Genomic DNA, 16,523 nt, shown 5'->3' with positions numbered 1-16,523 from the left:
TCCCAGGGAGACCAGAAGAGGGCGTTGGGTACCCTAGAGCAGAGGTGTCAGTTGCCTGAGATGGGTGCTGGGAACCAAACTCAGATCTTTTGAAAGAATGACAAGCAACAAAAACTCCCCCCCCCCCCCCCCGACAGGGTTTCTCTGTGCAGCTTTGTGCCTTTCCTGGATCTCGCTCTGCAGACCAGGCTGGCCTCGAACTCACAGAGATCCGCCTGCCTCTGCCTCCCAAGTGCTGGGATTGAAGGTGTGCACCACTACCGCCTGGCTGCAACAAGAACTTCTTAGTGTAACTGAACCATCTCTCCAGCTTTTATTTTTCCTCTTGAGACAGGGTCTCAAGGTGATCCTAGCTGGTCTGGAACTTGTTATGTAGACCAGGTTGGCCTCCAACTCACAGAGATTCACCTGCCTCTCCTTTCCCAGTGCTGGAATTGAAGGTGTGCACCACCACATCTGGCTTTCTTTCTTCTTTGTTTGTTCTTTCCAGACAGGGTGTCTCTGTGTAGCCCCTGGCTGTCCTGAAACTTGCTCTGTAGACCAGGCTAGCCCCAAACTCACAGAGATCCACCTGCCTCTGCCTTCTGAGTGCTGGGATTAAAGGTGTGCGCCACCATGCCCAGCAATTTAATGAATTTTTAAATCCTCCCTCAAAAGGGAAGAAGCTGGGCATGGTGGTTCATGCCAGCAATTCTAGAGCAAGAGGAGCCTCTGTTCAAAGTGTATCCTGGGCTACATGTGACTCTGTCTCAAAAGCAAAACAAAACCTCAACAACAATCCAAAACACTGAAAAAGTTTTTAAAAAATGTCCAGGGAACAGCGCCTCCAACACCCCCGTGAGAAAAGCAGTTTGTATAATGGGGTGCAGATATGAAGCTTTGGGAGGGGCTGTAGGGAGGGGCTGTGTACTGCCCTCATATGTTGTTTTTCTTTTAGGGAGAGCCAATGGCAGGGTCCACTGTCGCCAAGGTCCCCATGCTGTTCCTGGTCCTTCTGCTATTCCCAGAGCTCCATGTAGCAGGCACCCTTGCATCTGGATCCTCTGCCCGGAACCTGCCTGAATCCCATCCCCACCTCCCCAGCTCTTCACTGTGGGTGCCTCAGGCCAGCCATCATGGCCGGCGGGGCCTGGGCAAGAAGGACAGGGGCCCAGGCATGCCCAGCCGGGCCCAGGAGGGGACTGTGGTCACTGCCAGTAGGCAGGCTTCCGGGATGACACTTGGTCAGCGCCCTGCCGGCCTTCTGCAGGACAAGGATCAACTTCTGGGGCTGGCATTGCCCTATCCCGAGAAGGAGCCCCGGTCTTCCGGGTGGGAGAGGATGAGGAAACGCGGCAGAGAACACAAGAGGCGCCGGGACCGGCTGCGGCTGCACCGAGGTAGCTGGAGACCTGCGAGCCCTTCACTCTGGGAAAGCTCTAGGTCAATGCCAAGGGCAGGAAGTGGTCAGGTGTTTTGGCCCGGAGAGACCATTCAGAGCCCCCAAAAGGGCAGAAGAGGGGATGCATCTTACTAAAGTCAGAGGAAGCAAGGAGAGGCCGAGGGGGAGGGGCAGAGGTGGGAACCGGGAACTCGCAATCCAAGTTCTGCCTCCTTAGGCGATCAGTCATCCTCCTAGGTCGGGAAGATTACCTTGCATCTGACCTAAATCTACCCAACTCTGAGCCCTGCCTGTATACAGATAGAAGAGCTGGGAACCCTCCTCCGAGCACATCCTTTAATGAGCTCAGGAACAGAGTGGGAGCTGAGAGCTTGGACTCGGCAGCCAGATCTGTTGAGACCAGTGTCTGACTCCACTACTCACTAGTTTGTGGCCTTGGGAAAGTCACCTTCCTAAGCCTCAGTTTGTCCCTCTGCAAAGGGGACAATACTGCCCAACCTTAGTGTAGGAGGAGATGACCTGATGCTGGGACAGCTCAGGCTCAGGCATCACCTGAGCAATCGCTACTAAATCCATCTACGGCTCCCTGGTTAGCACCCTCCAACCCTGCTCACTAGTGACCCCGTGTGGTGGTCAGCTGTCTGTCACGGTGACAAAATCTCTGGGAAACTCCGCACAAAGCGGAAACGGCTGGTTTGGAATTAAGGATTCAGAGCATTCAGCCTGTGGTTGCTTGGACCGGTAGTGAGGCAGAGCATTGTGGAAGTAGCATAGAGCTGCTCATCTCATGGTGCTCGGTGGCCGGGAAGAAGAGGAGGAGGAACAGAGACAGAGACAGAGAGGAGAGGGAGGGAGAAAGGACGGGAATGACTGGATCCTCGTATCCCCTTCAGAGACATCCCCAACGACTCAAGTTCCTTCTACTAAGCCTCATCTCCCAGAGATCCCACTGCTTCCAAGTAGAGCCTCAGGCTGGAGAATCAAGTTTTTATTTTTTTTTAAGAGTTATTTCTATTGTTTCAATTATATGTATGTATGCGTGGATATGTGCGTGTGAGTACAGTGCCTTCGGAGGCCAGAGCCACCTGACATGGATGCTGGGAATGGAACTCAGGTCCTTTGCAAGAGCAGTGCACGCTCTTAAATTCTGAGTCATCTCTCCAGCCCCAAGACCAAGCTCTGGGTCCTTGGGGGACGGCAAAGCTATATACTGCAGCATCCTGAGAGAGACGTCACCCTCCCATGTATGCCTGCGTTCACCTTCCTTAACAAGTTCTCTGCCTCCATTCCCAGCGTCTGTAGTCACCCAGGCTGAGGATCCTGTGGCCCAAATGAATAGTCTCTGACAAACCTGAACATCTCCAACCAGCTGCCCCTCCCCGAAGCAGATAGCCCCTCCCCGCAGGCAGTTGGCCCCGCCCCCGCAACCAGATGGCCCCTCCCCCAAGCAGATAGCCCCTCCCCGGCAGCCAGTTGGTCCTGCCCCCAAGCACCTGGCTCCGCCCCCACAACCAGCTGGCCCCTGCCCTGGCCTCACCTGGCCCTGAGCCTGCACAAGTCACCTGACTACTAAGTCTTTCCACGTGACAAGACCGCCTCTAGGGTCAAAGCAAGTGCCACAGACGGGCTGGTGGGGGTGTTTCTCTAGGAAGAAAGTGGGGCATCGGCATCCCCCTTCTGCAGATAGTGAGCCAGGTCAGCTCAGACCCCCACATGGCAAGGACAAGCTTCATCATACGCCCTCCCATTCTCAGGGGTCTCCTGTGCCAATTTGGAAGCTGCTGATACCTGAGGACCAGCAGGAGAGCATAGTACACATGGTGCCCCCAGTTTCCAAGAAGTTCCTTGGCTTCGGTGAAGTGGCAGGGCCCTCCTGAGGGAGGGTGACATAGTGGCAGCGGACAGATGAGTCCATAGGCCAGGCCAATTCATCACCACTGTGAAGCCTCAGGCTGACTGGGGTTCATTTCCGCAAGGTGGGGTGACCCCAAGGGATCCAAATCAACTTTTAGCTGTTTCTTACAAGGACAAGTGTAGACGATCCCCCCCCCCCCCCGTCTTTTGTCATGGGCCCATTGTTTGTGACCCTGTGCCCTCCCACAGCACTCTTCCTTACCTGAGTGTCTTCGAAGGTGGCCCCAGGAGTGAAACACATTGGCTTTGCACTCAGGACGGAGGTTCAAATCTATGCTCTGCTACACAGGAGCTGTGTGTCCTTGGTGAAACTGCTTAACCTCTCTGGCTTGGGTTTCTCCACCGTAGGTGAACAGCAACTACTTCTCAGAGTTCCTGTAGTAGTTAGATGAAGTATTTATTGTGAAGTGGTGTGGGCGTGCATGCGTGTGTGTGTGTGTGTGTGTGTGTGTGTGTGTGTGTGTGTGTGTGTGCGCGCGCGCGCGTGCATGCATGCGTGGGTGTGTGTAAGTAGTGGTTCTCCTGCCATGTTTCTCCCCAAGTCCCTCGGCCTTCTCCAGGAAGCCTTCTGTGGTTTTATGTCCCTGGCTTGCCCCCAGGCATCCTGGATCCAGACTTATTAAAACGCAGCTTCTCAAGGAAAATCCTCTAGCCAGTCCCTTTCCCACAGTGACTGCTGTTTCCGGGTCTCTGGAAGGGTAGGCAGCAAGGATGTTGAATAGACCATGATGCCCAGCAGCCCTGGGCTTACAGCAGAAAAGATGGGCTGACCTGCAGGTAGACACTGAGCAGCAGGCGGGCGGGTCACCCTGTGCTTGCCTTGTCTCAGGCCGAGCCGCCATCCGTGGCCCCAGCTCCCTGATGAAGAAGGCGGCGGAACCCTCTGAAGACCAGCTGCTGGAGGCTGCCACAGAAGAGTCTTCCACCAGCCTGGCCCCCACCATGCTCTTCCTAACCACAGCAGACGCCGCCGCGCCTACCACAGAAGAGTCCCGGATCCTGCCAGTTACCTCCCTGCGACCCCAGGTAAGGGCATGTGGCCTTGCTGAACGTGCCTTTGAGACTCCTGCAAACCTCCTGTCAGGGTTCTCTAGAGGAACAGAACTGGTGGAATTAAGGCATAGATCAAAAAGAACTTTCCTGGAGTGGCTCACAGGCTGTGGTCCAGCTGGTCCAACAGCCGTTGTCTCCCCATGGGAAGGCGAAGAATCTGGTAGTTGTTTGATTCACGAGGCCGGATCTCTCAGCTGGTCTTCCCTAGGTCATAATCCTGAAGAAGTAAGTTCTAATACCAGCCAGTGCCTCAGCAGCGGGACAGATGGACTTGTCACCCAAAGTGAGGACAAGCAGACAAAAAGCCAAAGCTTCCTCCCCCCATGTCCTTTCATTCAGGCTGCCACCAGAAGCTGTGGCCCAGATTTAGGGTGAGTCTTCTCACCTCGAACGATCCAATCAAGAAAAATCCCTAGCAGGTGTGACCAGCTGCTTGGGTTTAGTTGATTCGCCTCCTGATCTACTTAGGTAAACTGAGGCACAGAAGGAGGGTAGTAGTGGAAGCTGTAAAACTTCCACTCCACTAGGTATTCTGTCTGCAGGAGGGTTGCCAACACCCACAGGTCATGGCCTTTGGGGCTTGGGCTGGGGACAACCAGGAAACCAGTGCCACCTCAGCAAGCTGGTCTCTACACATAGAGGTGGGACTCTTGAGGAAGACCTTCAAAGTCTGGGAGGGTCTAGAAAGCAGCCACAGAGACTTAAAACCCATGACCTAGAGAGACGTGGGTCGGTGAGGTGGTTGGCTTGTCTACTCCTCAACTCTGAAAAAGTGAATGGGAAGGGGACAGGGAAACTCACACAAATCTGACTGCTGATGACTCTAGACGGGGACAGGAGCTGACCAGGTCATTCTCTCCTGTGAAGGGGACAGGAGCTGACCAGGTCATTCTCTCCTGTGAAGGGGACAGGAGCTCACCAGGTCATTCTCTTCTATGGCTTAGAAAGTTTTTTGTTTTTCCAAAATAAAACAATTCAATACCAGATGTGGTGGCTCAAGTCTACAATCCCAACATGTGGGAGACAGAGGGAGTACCCTCACCACAGGGATGAGGCCAGCCTGGGCTACAAAGTGAGACCCTGTCTCAAAGTAAAACAAAACACCCCAAATGAAATACCACCATTGAACTGGATCAATAGTGTATGTTCCATGTCAGTAATAAAGAATAGAACATGTAGCTCCATTGGTAGAATGCTTCCTTAGCATGCGTGAAACCCTAGTTTAGATTCTCAGCACTGGAAAGAACGAGCATGGTGATGCACGCCTGTGATCTCAGCATTCAGGAGCTGGAGGCTGGAGAATTGAAGCTTAAGGTTGTCCTTGGCTACATAGTGACTTTGGAGCCAGCCTGGGCTACATGAGACCCTGTTTCAGAAAGAAAGGAAGGAAGAGGGAAGGAGGGAGAGGGAGAAAAGAGAGAGTCGCATCCCTCTGTCACAGTCCACCCATGCTGCGCTGTTCATGAGTTCTTGTTAATCTTTTGCTGTGCCTCATTTAAACTGATTTTTTTATTCGTTTGTTTGTTTTTGAGACAGAGTTTCTCTGTGTGACATCCTTAGCTGTCCTGGAACTCACTCTGTAGACCAGGCTGGCCTCAAACTCACAGAGATCCGCCTGCCTCTGCCTCCCATGTGCTGGGATTAAAGGCGTGCGCCACCATCACCCAACTTAAACTGATTTTTAAAAATTTTAGTTTGTATGTGTGGGGAAAATGGTATGCGCACATGAGTGGAGGGGCCTTCAGAGGCCAGAGGCAACAAGATCCCTTGGAGCTGGAGTTACAGGCAGGTGTGAAATACCTGATGTGGGTGCTGGGAAGTGAACGCAGGTCCTCTGCCCTCTTCACTGCTGAGCCAAATCTCTCCAGCCTTGATTGTGGCTCACTTGTAAATTAGACTCGTAAGAGGTGTGTGTGTGTGTGTGTGTGTGTGTGTGTGTGTGTGTGTGTGTGTGCGTGCGTGCACGCACGCGCACATGTGCGTGCGTGCATGCGTGCGTGCGTGTGTGAAAACAGCTACATACAGGGGTTAACTCTTCCAGGCATCACTGGCAGGTTGGACCACATCTCCTAAGCATCAGGAGATGCAGTAGGTTTCCTTTGTCCTCTTTCTTCATCTCATACTCCTGAGAGTCTGCCGAAAGCTGTGGCCATGAGCAGGTAGTTACAGTCTGTGCCTTGCTGAATCCTGGTGATCAGGAACATAAGGACCCAGCCGTGATATCTGGTCCTCAGGAGTTTCCATGATATTGGTCAGGGTTGTGAGTGGGTCAGGGTTGTGAGTGGGCCGGTGTTGTGAATGGGCCTTTGTTATGAGTGGGCCTGTGTTGTGAGTGGGCCTGTGTTGTGAGTGGGCCTGTGTTGTGAATGGATCAGAGGGTCAGGGTTGTGAGTGGGTCTGTGTTGTGAGTGGGCCTGTGTTGTGAGTGGGCCTGTGTTGTGAGTGGATCAGTGGGTCAGGGTTGTGAGGGGGCCTGTGTTGTGAGTGGATCAGTGGGTCAGGGTTGTGAGGGGGCCTGTGTTGTGAGTGGGCCTGTGTTGTGAGCGGGATCAAGGCCTGCACGTGGTCTTCACAGGACGCTGAGAGGAAGGACAGAATGAGCAGTGGGTCCTCTTCTAGCTCCCTCCTCCATGGGCTTAGGAATCCTGAACAAGCAGATCAGCCGCCTTTGTGGTTACCCTGACATCTTCACTTGGAAGGCTCCAGGTCTCCTCCTCTGCCCCATCTTCTGCAGGCACAGCCCAGGTCTGATGGGGACGTGATGCCCACACTGGACATGGCCTTATTTGACTGGACTGACTATGAAGACTTAAAGCCAGAGGTCTGGCCTTCTGCAAAGAAGAAAGGTAGGCCTACCTGCCATCCCACCCCATGTTTGGAATCCTCTCTCCAGCACCTATTGAGGGAGGACATTTGCTGAGTCCAGGGTGACCCACAGGTGTCCAAAGGTGGGCTGGAGTGCATGGTCTAAGCTGGACCTGACTCTCACCGTGACAAACAGTATCCCACACTCTCTGCACACTAGCCAGGTCCCAGGTCTCTTACAAGGAGACAGGCTATGGGATCTGCTTTAGGGAAGAAAGTGAAGCAGAGAGAGGCAGAGGCTCTTGTCCAAGCCACACCGTGGGAGTGGCCACTGTGACACCCAAGTCTTGTGCTTAATCTGACCCCCAATTTCCTTGTCCCCAGAGAAACACTGGAGTCACTTTACCAATGACGGTAACGAGACGTCGCCAGCTGAGGGAGAACCATGTGACCATCACCAGGATTGCCTGCCAGGTACCCTGGTACCCCAATACCCACACTTGAGGCACCAGGCTGGGAGGGAATGCCAGAAAGGCAGGTAAGACAGGGCTTCTAGCATGGGAGTAAGGCTGAGGGTCATGACCCTTTATGCACAATAAATAGCAACTACAGCAGCCACGAGTCTCCTGAGAGTCATTATCAGCAGCCACCAATTTCCTGAGAGTCACTACCATATTCGAACTCACAGAATGACTTAGAGAGAGGAGGAGAGAGGTGGGGTAAAGTGGAGGCGTGAAGACTGACTGACTTAGATTAAAAAAAAAAAAAAAAGCAAGGCTATTAAGCCCCAGAGAGGCCAAGGGCTTTTTCGAAGATCACACAGCCTGAGCCAACTTGGTTCCTAAGCTTCTTACCTGCAACCCACCCTGCCCTGAGTCAGACGGTGTGCTCCTGACCTCGTCCTCTCAGCACCCACAGGGGTTAATTCAGTCCCCTCATCGTGGCACCACCTGGCTTTCTAGGGACGGTCCCAGTGACACCCTCTCCTGTCCAACAGCCCCACCCATCACAGCAGGATGGGTACAGGGGTCGGCTGTTTGACTGGAGTCTGAACTGCTGGCCCTGTGGGGTCAGGTGGCCCTCCCCAGAGCAGACTCGGAGGTGGAATTAGAAGCTGTGGTGGGGTAACATCTGTCATCACAGCGCTTGGGAAGTGCAGGCAGGAGGATCGGGAGTTCAAGGTTATCCTGGGGTACACAGGGAGTTGCAGGCCAGACCCTGTCTTGGGGAAATGCTTATCTGGGGTGTTGGTGGTAACACTTATTAAAAGCAAGAGAGGAAACAAGTTGACAGAGAGACCTCAGGCCTGATGTCATGTTGGCCCAAAAGGAGCCGGAGAAAAGCCTTGCCTGCTGGGAAGCCCCATGCTGGGCAGAAGTGGTGGCCCTGGTCTTGGCCATGCGGGCTGTTGTTTGGAGCTGCTGAGGGAAGGGGTGGTTGGGACATGGGACAAGGTGGCCCCTGAAACCGTTCACAGCAGATCAGTGACTGATGTCCCTTTTTGCTACCAAATAATGCGTGCTTTGGGAGGTGGGGGCAGGGAAGACTCAGGTGGCCATCTCCACCGCACCACATCAGCAGGATATTCTGCAAAATGGTAGCCATTTTGGAATTGTGAAGCAAGACACCAGCCCAGACAGGCTGTCTGTTCCTACATCACGGTCCACACTCTGTGAAGAAAAGACTGGAGTCGGGGCCAACAGGACGGTACTTGGAAGCCGGCTCTGTAACGGGCAAAGAGCTGCCTCAGGCCTGCCTAGGATATCCCTGCAGCCCCCCAAGGCTTCAGTTTCCCCATCTGTCCAAGAGGACGTTGGCGTCCACAATCCCTAAGGCCCCTTCCAGCTTTCAGCTGGCTCTACCTCTGGCACCCCACGCTATTACAACCCCATCCCTGGGAGGTGAACCCCACACCACCTTTGACCCTCCCGCGATCAATCAAGTGGCCCATCTGGGGAGGCTTGGGTCTGTGCCACCTGCCCCCGGGGATTTCATCCACGACATCCCGCAGTAGTTCCAGCCCGGAGCCTTGCACACCAGATGGCCTCCCAGGGCCTGGCTTGCCACACAGATGATGGATCTCCTGTCCAGTGGGACTCCGTGCAGGGCGGCGGGGAGGATCCACTCAGCTTGGCTGACCACGTGTGTTTGCTATGTTGCCAGGAACTTGCTGCGACCTCCGGGAACATCTCTGTACGCCCCACAACCGCGGCCTCAACAACAAATGTTTTGATGACTGCATGTGCATGGAAGGTCAGTCTGGACTCTGGGAGGGGGGGACCCCTCCCCACCATGCTCCCAGAACCGTGAAGCCTTTGTTGTCCAGCCAGCTCTGCAATGAGCGGGGCATGAGGTTTCCTGGCAGAGGGTGGATGTGATGGAGGGGCTGGGGAGAGGGAGTGGGTAGGAGGACCCCCTGGGAGCTGAAGACACCAGTAGGAACAGCTTTGCTGGGGCCTTCCAATCTGTCAGCTCGATGCGTCTCCATTCCTGGCATCGTTTCTCAGATGTGTGTTTCTCACCCCTTGAAATACAAGCTGGTGTGATCTCTCAGGATCAGGAGCGCGGAGAAGAGAAGAGAGGAGACAGGAACATATCTCCTTAAATAAGAGCCAACCCGAGAAGACTGGCATGTTCTCAGCAACGTTCTAGATGGGAGGCTTTCCAAGCGAGACAGTGGGGGACAGAGCACTGGGTGGGACTGTCAGCAGTCACAGGGAAGGAAGGGTTCACTGGACTACTGGTTTAACTGCCCTGAGCGCCCGCCTCAAATGGAAGGGTGTGTGTGCCCCCCATGCACACAGGTGCCCTCTGGTGCCTGTCCCAGGCTGAGTCCTTTCCTGCCTCGAATCTTCACAGTCACCCCTGGGAGGGAGGTCTTATGATTCCCACTTCGAAAGTGGGGCGAGGTGGCTTACTCAAACACATATTTAGGAGAGTGGGGGGCGTGGAAGAACACCTTGGTAGTAGAGTGTTTGTCTCAGCAAGAACAACGGTGACGAAAAGTCCTGAGGCAGAGCTATGCTGAGTCGCATAGGCAGGCCTCAAACGCACAATCCTCCTGCCTCAGCCTCTCAGGCAGCTGGAATTAAAGGTCTGCAGCCTCGCTGATGACTCTCTCCTTCCTTCTCCTTCTTCTTTGTTTTTTGGGTTTATTTTATTTTATCACAGGAAAAAAGGAGAGAAGCGAGAAAGAGAGAGGGAAGGAGAGGAGAGGAGGGGAGAGGGAAAAGGGAAGGAAATGAAAAAGAAGGGAAAAAAAACTTCCTGTGGTGGTATATACTTGTAATCCCAGCACTGAGAGGCTGAGGCTGGAGGATCATGCATTTGAGGTCTATGCGACTCAGCATAGCTCTGCCTCAGCACTTTTTTTTTCTTTAGACAAAGTCTCACTGTGTAGCTCTGGTTGTCCTGGAACTCACTATGTAGACCTGGCTGGCCTTGAACTCACAGAGGTTCACCTGTCTTTGCTTCCTGAGTGCTGAGGTTAAAGGCATGAGGCACCATGCTCAACTACCCGAGAACTGCTCTAAAAAGGACTTGTTAGGTGTGGGAGTGCATGATTTTAGTCCTTGCACTCAGGAGGCAGGGGTAGGTGGATCTCTGTGAGTTCAAGGCCAGCCTGGTCTAAATTGTAAGACCCCGTCTCTAAATAAATAAATACATACATACATCACTGAAGGCATAGCTCAGTGGTAGAGCACTTGCCAGGCCTTGAGTTCAATCCCCTACCCATATGGTCAGGGATGGTCTAAAGAGATGGCTAAGCACTTAAGAGCAAGGTCCTCATCTGCTCTTGCAGAGGACCCAGGTTCAGTTCCCTGAACCCAAGCTCAGGACCATCCATAACTCCAGTTCCAAGGGATCCAGTTCCCTCTTCTAACCTTCACAGACACCAAACACACACATGGTACATATACATACAAGCAGACCTGGTACATATACATACAAGCAGACCTGGTACATACATATACATCATACAAGCAGACCAAACATTCAGACTCAAGGTAAGTTTTACTTTTTTTTTTTTTTTTTTTTTTGGTTTTTTGAGACACGGTTTCTCTGTGTAGTTTTGGTGCCTGTCCTGGATCTCACTCTGTAGACCAAGCTGGCCTCGAACTCACAGAAATCCACCTGGCTCTGCCTGACAAGATTAAAGGCGTGTGCCACCACTGCCCGGCTCAAGATAAATTTTAAAGAAAAAATTTCAAAGAGAAATATGGAGGAAAAATAATTCTACTTCTGTTTCCTGAGAATCTTCAGACCCACACTAGAGTAGGTCATAGTATCATGAGCCCCCGGTTCCCATCTCCGAAATTCAATAAAGACCAACTGTGGCCATCCTGAGTGGGGCTGTCACCTCCACACACCTCCCTTGTTCCAATATGATCTCTATGTATTTATTCAGTATTTATTTCAGCACACACCTCTGAGAGATAAGCGCCCTTTTAAAAACAAGGTGTCTACATTGCCGAGACAAGCGATATTCAACCTGCATTCTGGGCTCCGAGGGCGGATTCCTCCCTTAGCGTCTGTGTGAACCCGAGCCACACTCCAAGTCCCATTCGCAGTAATAAAAGAGCCTGCTCTGTCTCCACTTGTATGTTACATTCCTGTGAAATGAGATGTGGAGAAACAAAGCCATCGATAAGCTGCCTCTGGAGCCAGGCTCACGCCTGTGATCAGCACTCCAGAAGTAGAGATAGGAGACTCATGGGTTCAAAGTCATCCTCAGCCACATATGGAGTTCCATCCAGGGCAGCCTGGCCTACAGAGGGTATTGTATCCATTCCAACCACCCTACACTCACCCACCCACCCCCAAAAAAGAAAAATGGGAAAGAAAAAGTCCCCGGAAAGTCGTAACAGCTGTAGAGAAAGCCTGAAAGGCTGGTAGGTATTCTCACAGGATGTTATAGAGAGTCCTTAGGAAAAGAGGAAAGAGTGGGGGATGGAGGCTGAAAGAGAGCCCAGGGGCTCTGGTAGGAGGCAGAAAGAGAGGGCAGGGACCTTGGGCAGGAGCAGCCTGCCTTGGCGCGTAGTGACCTGGAGAAGGTTATAAGGAGATGGGAGAAGCTTCGAGAAGATCCTCACGGACTTTGTTGCTCTCATTTGGATTTTGTTTTATTAGCGATTGGAAGTCCACGTTGAAGCAGAGGAGTCATGTGGTCTAGCCTCTGTATTTAAAAGATCTTTCTGGGGTTGAGGATGAGACTCCGCTTAGCTTGCCTAGCCTGGGTTCTATTGCCAGTGTGAATTGGGTGTAGTGGTCCATGAGTACAGTCTAAGCACTTGGGAGGCAGAGGCAGGGCGGTTGGGAGTTCAAAGTCACGCCCAGTTGGCTAGTCTGGGATGCATGAGACCCTGTGTTCCCCTGCCAAAAACTGCAGGACTTGGGGCAGTTGAGGACAGGGGGCAGGCTGGAAGGCTAAGGAGGGTAGAGACTGACCAGGGTTGTTAGGACGTGCTGTAAGATCCTGTTGCCTGTGCTCAGACCATACGCCACTTCACAGAGGAGCAGACAGGGCAAGCCTTTGAGTCCTGGGCTCACAGTCCTTGGACTGTGAGCCAGCCCTAGCCTGGTAAAGGTGCTGTGGGGGCTCTGAAGAGTTAAACCTCCTCCCAAGGGCCTCAGATGGCAAGGTGCTCACCCTGCCTTCTAAGAATCCCTAAGGTGCCAACATTCAGAGCCTAATTATGTCCTCTTATGCTGTAGCCTTGGCTGGCCTTAGACTCACAGAGATCCTCCTGCCTCTGCCTCCTAAATGCTGGGATTAAAGGGTGGGCTACCATGCTCAATTTTTTTTTTCCTAAATAGGAGATGAGATCATGAGTAATTCAGCGATAGAATGTGTGCTTAATATTCAAAGCCCCAAATTCAACATGTAGGTTTTGCTTTGGTTTTTTGTTTGTTTGTTTGTTTGTTTTGTTTTGTTTTGCTTTGAGTCTGCTATGTAGCCCTGGCAGACTAAGCCCAAACCTGCTGCCTCAGTCTCCTGAGTGTTGGGGTTACAGGCCTGTGCGACCAGCCCAGTTTCTCTCTCTCTCTCTCTCTCTCTCTCTCTCTCTCTCTCTCTCTCTCTCTCTCTCTCTCTCTCTCTCTCTTCCAGAACTGAGGACCGAACCCAGAGCCTCTAGCAAGCGCTCTACCACTGAGCTAAAGCCCCAACCCCCAGTCTCTTAAAACTCTTTTCAAACATGGTGTGGAGGAGCTGTAGGATGAGAAGCCTGTGCCGGCTGGAGGGGAAGGAAAGGGAGGGGACAGTCACCAGCAGGCATGACATCCTTGCCTCCTTCTACTCAGGGTTGCGTTGCTATGCCAAATTCCACCGGAACCGCAGGGTCACTCGGAGGAAGGGGCGCTGCGTGGAGCCTGAGACAGTGGACGGGGACCAGGGATCCTTCATCAACATCTAGCGCCCGAGTGGTGCCTCCCCACCGGCCCGGGGGTCTGAGCCAGGGAGGTCTGGACAAACAAGACCGTGTTAGTAACTAGCTCAGCTTGGGGCTGAGTCGGGGAACCAATGGCTGAGGCTGCGGTTGCAGGCCCAGTACACTCACCCCCAAGCTGGAGGACAGCTTGGCTGAGAGCAGCTGTGCCTGCCACCCCCGGGTCAGACCCACGCAGCTCACGGATCCTGCTCTCTGCTCTACGTGATAGCCGTGTTGAGCGCGCCCTCTGCTGCTCGACACCAGCATTGCAGCAGCTTCAATTTGGAAAATCAAGAGGTTTTGCCGATTGGAAAGGGTTGGAAAGAGAGAGGACAAGACTGGAGTGGCTCTGGAACGCTATGTCCCAGGCAAATGCCAAGCACCGCGTCCATTTTTACTGAATTTCCACAGAGACCGTGGCAAGAGACCACTGAAGCACTAAACTGCAAGACTTGTGTAAGGTCCCACCTCATCCATGATCCTCCATCTTTGGCCACAGATACACCATGACTGTCTTCCGCCTTTCCCAACAGAGGCTTATCATTTTTTTTTTTTTTTTGAAAGACAGAGTCTCATTCTTTGGCCAAACTGGCCTTTGGAAACTTAGACAATCCTCCTGCCTCAGTCTTCCAAATGCTGGGATTACCAGGCGTGGGTCAGCATATTTGGCAGGTGTATTATCCTTAAAAACAAAGCATAAGGGGTGGGGTGTGGCTGAGTTTGTAACGTGCTCACCTCAGACTCATGAACCCTGGGTTTCCATCCCAAGCATGCCGTCAAAGGCGGGTATGGCAGGAAGATGAGAAGTTAAAGGTCATCCTTAGGCGACATAACAATGTGAGACCAGACTACAGGAGACTATCTCAAGCAAAACAAAATAAGCCATTTGCCTAGTCTACACAGGGCCCTGGGTTTGATCCCCATTCATTCTCCTCCATTCCCACTTCTTCCCCCCAGCCCCCTACACACAGGGGCTGCTTCCCCATGAAGAACGATCCCCGTGGATGGGTCCAGTCCTTCCATGTGTCAGGAGCTAATCACAGTCATGAAGTGACTGAGGGAAACTAACTTTCCTCTTGTGCCCATGGCCCTGGTCATCCAGCCCTGGAACACTGGGTCACTCCTTCCTAAATTGTCCTCAGAGCTTCGACCTTGCTGGAAAGACACCTGTACTTGTCTCACCATATGTTCACAGTGTTTGGTGATCCCCAACCTTCCCGAGACCATCTCTGAACCCCTCCTCTTCACCTCAGCAGCAATGCCCCTTGGAAAGTGGGGCCACCTCGGAGACTGGTGCAGCTTTCATGCTCACAGGCTAGAACCACGATGATAACCTCACCATTATCGTCACCAGCCGGAATATGTGTCCTGGCAGATCTGGTTCTGGGAGCCACCTCAGGAGAACCCTTTAGATTCCTGTACCTGGCGTCTCCCTCCTGGTCAACTTTGGCAAAGGAAAAAAGCCTTCACTGCCCAGCCCTCCCCAGCCTGGACCACATCCATGGGATGCCAGAGCTGTTGACGGCCTTGGGGTAACCAGTCTGGTCCAGGGGTCAGACACCAAGGAAAACAGGCAGATCTAGAAGAAATCAAATACGCTTGTTCTTGTTTCCCAAGTTGGGTCTGATAGGCCTGGGAATGGGGGGCAGGGCCAAGATCCCCAAGGATCAAAGCGGCAGGGGGAAAGCAAGTCCTAACACAGATTGATTTTCCTTTTTGTAGTGCCAGGGCCTTGCACGTTCCAGGCCAGTGCCCTGCGGCTGAGCTACATGCTAACTGGTCTGCTCTTCAAAGTCTCCAAGGCTCCCCAGGGGGCTGCCATGGCAGCCAGGACTGAGAGCATTGGTGCCCGCCTCCCACTCCCGTGCCCCCCGCTGCGCCCCCCCCCCCCCGCTGCGCCCCCCCCCCCCCGCGGCGGCAGCACACCACTGTAAACAGCCTCTCCCTCTTCTCACACTTTGCTGACCTTAGAGAAGTTGCTTTACGGTCCCTGTGCCTTGACTTTTTTCATCTGTGAAATGAAAATGGCTGATTTTTAAAACACACACACACACACACACACACACACACACACACACACACACCCCTAGAGTACCAGCTAACAAACTTCAGCAGGCCTTCTCTCCACAGTGATCCATCACATACCCAATGATGATTTTTTTTTTTTTAATGATGTCTCACTACACAGCTCTGGCTGGCCTGGAACTCACCATGTAGACCACGTTGGCCTGGACCTCCTCTGCCTTCCAAGTGCTGGGATTAAAGATTTGCACCACCATGCCCAGTTCAGGATGCTTTCTTTGGTTGCTCCAAAGTGCACTTCACAACAGGCATAGTGGAGCATGCCTTTAATGTCAGCGTTTGGGAGGCAGAGGCAGGCGAATCTCTGTGAGTTCAAGGCCAGCCTGGTCTACAAAGAGAGTTCCTGGACTGCCAGGGCTATGTAGAGAGACCCTGCCTCAAACAGATAAACAAACAAAAACAAAGTGCACTTCACAAGACCAAGTCCCGGCTCTGAAGAAGCATGTGGATTCCCAGGCTGAGGCAGAGCTGGAGGAGCACGTGGCCGCACAGCCACAGGTTTGTGAGAGCAAAAGCAAAGCCCGGTGTGGAGCTGAGCAGGGGCTAGTCACTGCCTCAAGGACGCTCTGACAGATCCCCACTGTGCCCAGACGGGGACATTTTCCCTGGGCTTTGTCTGGCAATATGAAGGGTGGTCTTCATGGCTGGTGGAGAGGGACTGAGGGGGCTATTTCAAAGGAAAATGACATCATCTGCCCTTTGAGGAGGTCCGATTCCAAGGCCACACCCCTTTTCCTGCTGAGATGGTGCAGAGTCCCTCCCCAGACTCCCTCTGCAGCTGCTGACAATGAGCATCTATGTAACCTGCAAGGAGCATGTCTGGAAAGAAAGGAACCAGGAGCCCTGGGTGCCGGGAA

At 53.0% G+C, this 16,523-nt stretch overlaps 1 protein-coding gene across 1 annotated transcript; it reads left to right on the top strand.

The window, feature by feature from the left end:
* The first annotated feature begins 946 nt into the window (after positions 1-946).
* Draxin (dorsal inhibitory axon guidance protein) lies at positions 947-15,178 on the top strand. The gene is made up of 6 exons (XM_042272519.2): positions 947-1,379; positions 4,125-4,321; positions 7,083-7,194; positions 7,538-7,627; positions 9,317-9,406; positions 13,457-15,178. Exons 1-6 carry the CDS (start codon positions 947-949, stop codon positions 13,567-13,569), a joined length of 1,035 nt encoding a protein of 344 aa, XP_042128453.1. The 3' UTR covers positions 13,570-15,178.
* The last annotated feature ends 1,345 nt before the right edge of the window (positions 15,179-16,523 follow it).

This window comes from Peromyscus maniculatus, chromosome 2 (assembly GCF_049852395.1).
Source record: "Peromyscus maniculatus bairdii isolate BWxNUB_F1_BW_parent chromosome 2, HU_Pman_BW_mat_3.1, whole genome shotgun sequence".
Taxonomy (NCBI): domain Eukaryota; kingdom Metazoa; phylum Chordata; class Mammalia; order Rodentia; family Cricetidae; genus Peromyscus; species Peromyscus maniculatus.
The sequence above is the reverse complement of the archived record's forward strand: the minus strand, read 5'-3'. Positions and strand labels throughout refer to the sequence as shown.

Coding starts and splice junctions, on each gene's coding strand:
- Draxin (XM_042272519.2), top strand. CDS start 947: ATGGCAGGGTCCACTGTCGCCAAGGTCCCCATGCTGTTCCTGGTCCTT. Junction 7,195..7,537: donor GCCTTCTGCAAAGAAGAAAG/GTAGGCCTACCT, acceptor CCTTGTCCCCAG/AGAAACACTGGAGTCACTTT. Junction 7,628..9,316: donor TCACCAGGATTGCCTGCCAG/GTACCCTGGTAC, acceptor CTATGTTGCCAG/GAACTTGCTGCGACCTCCGG.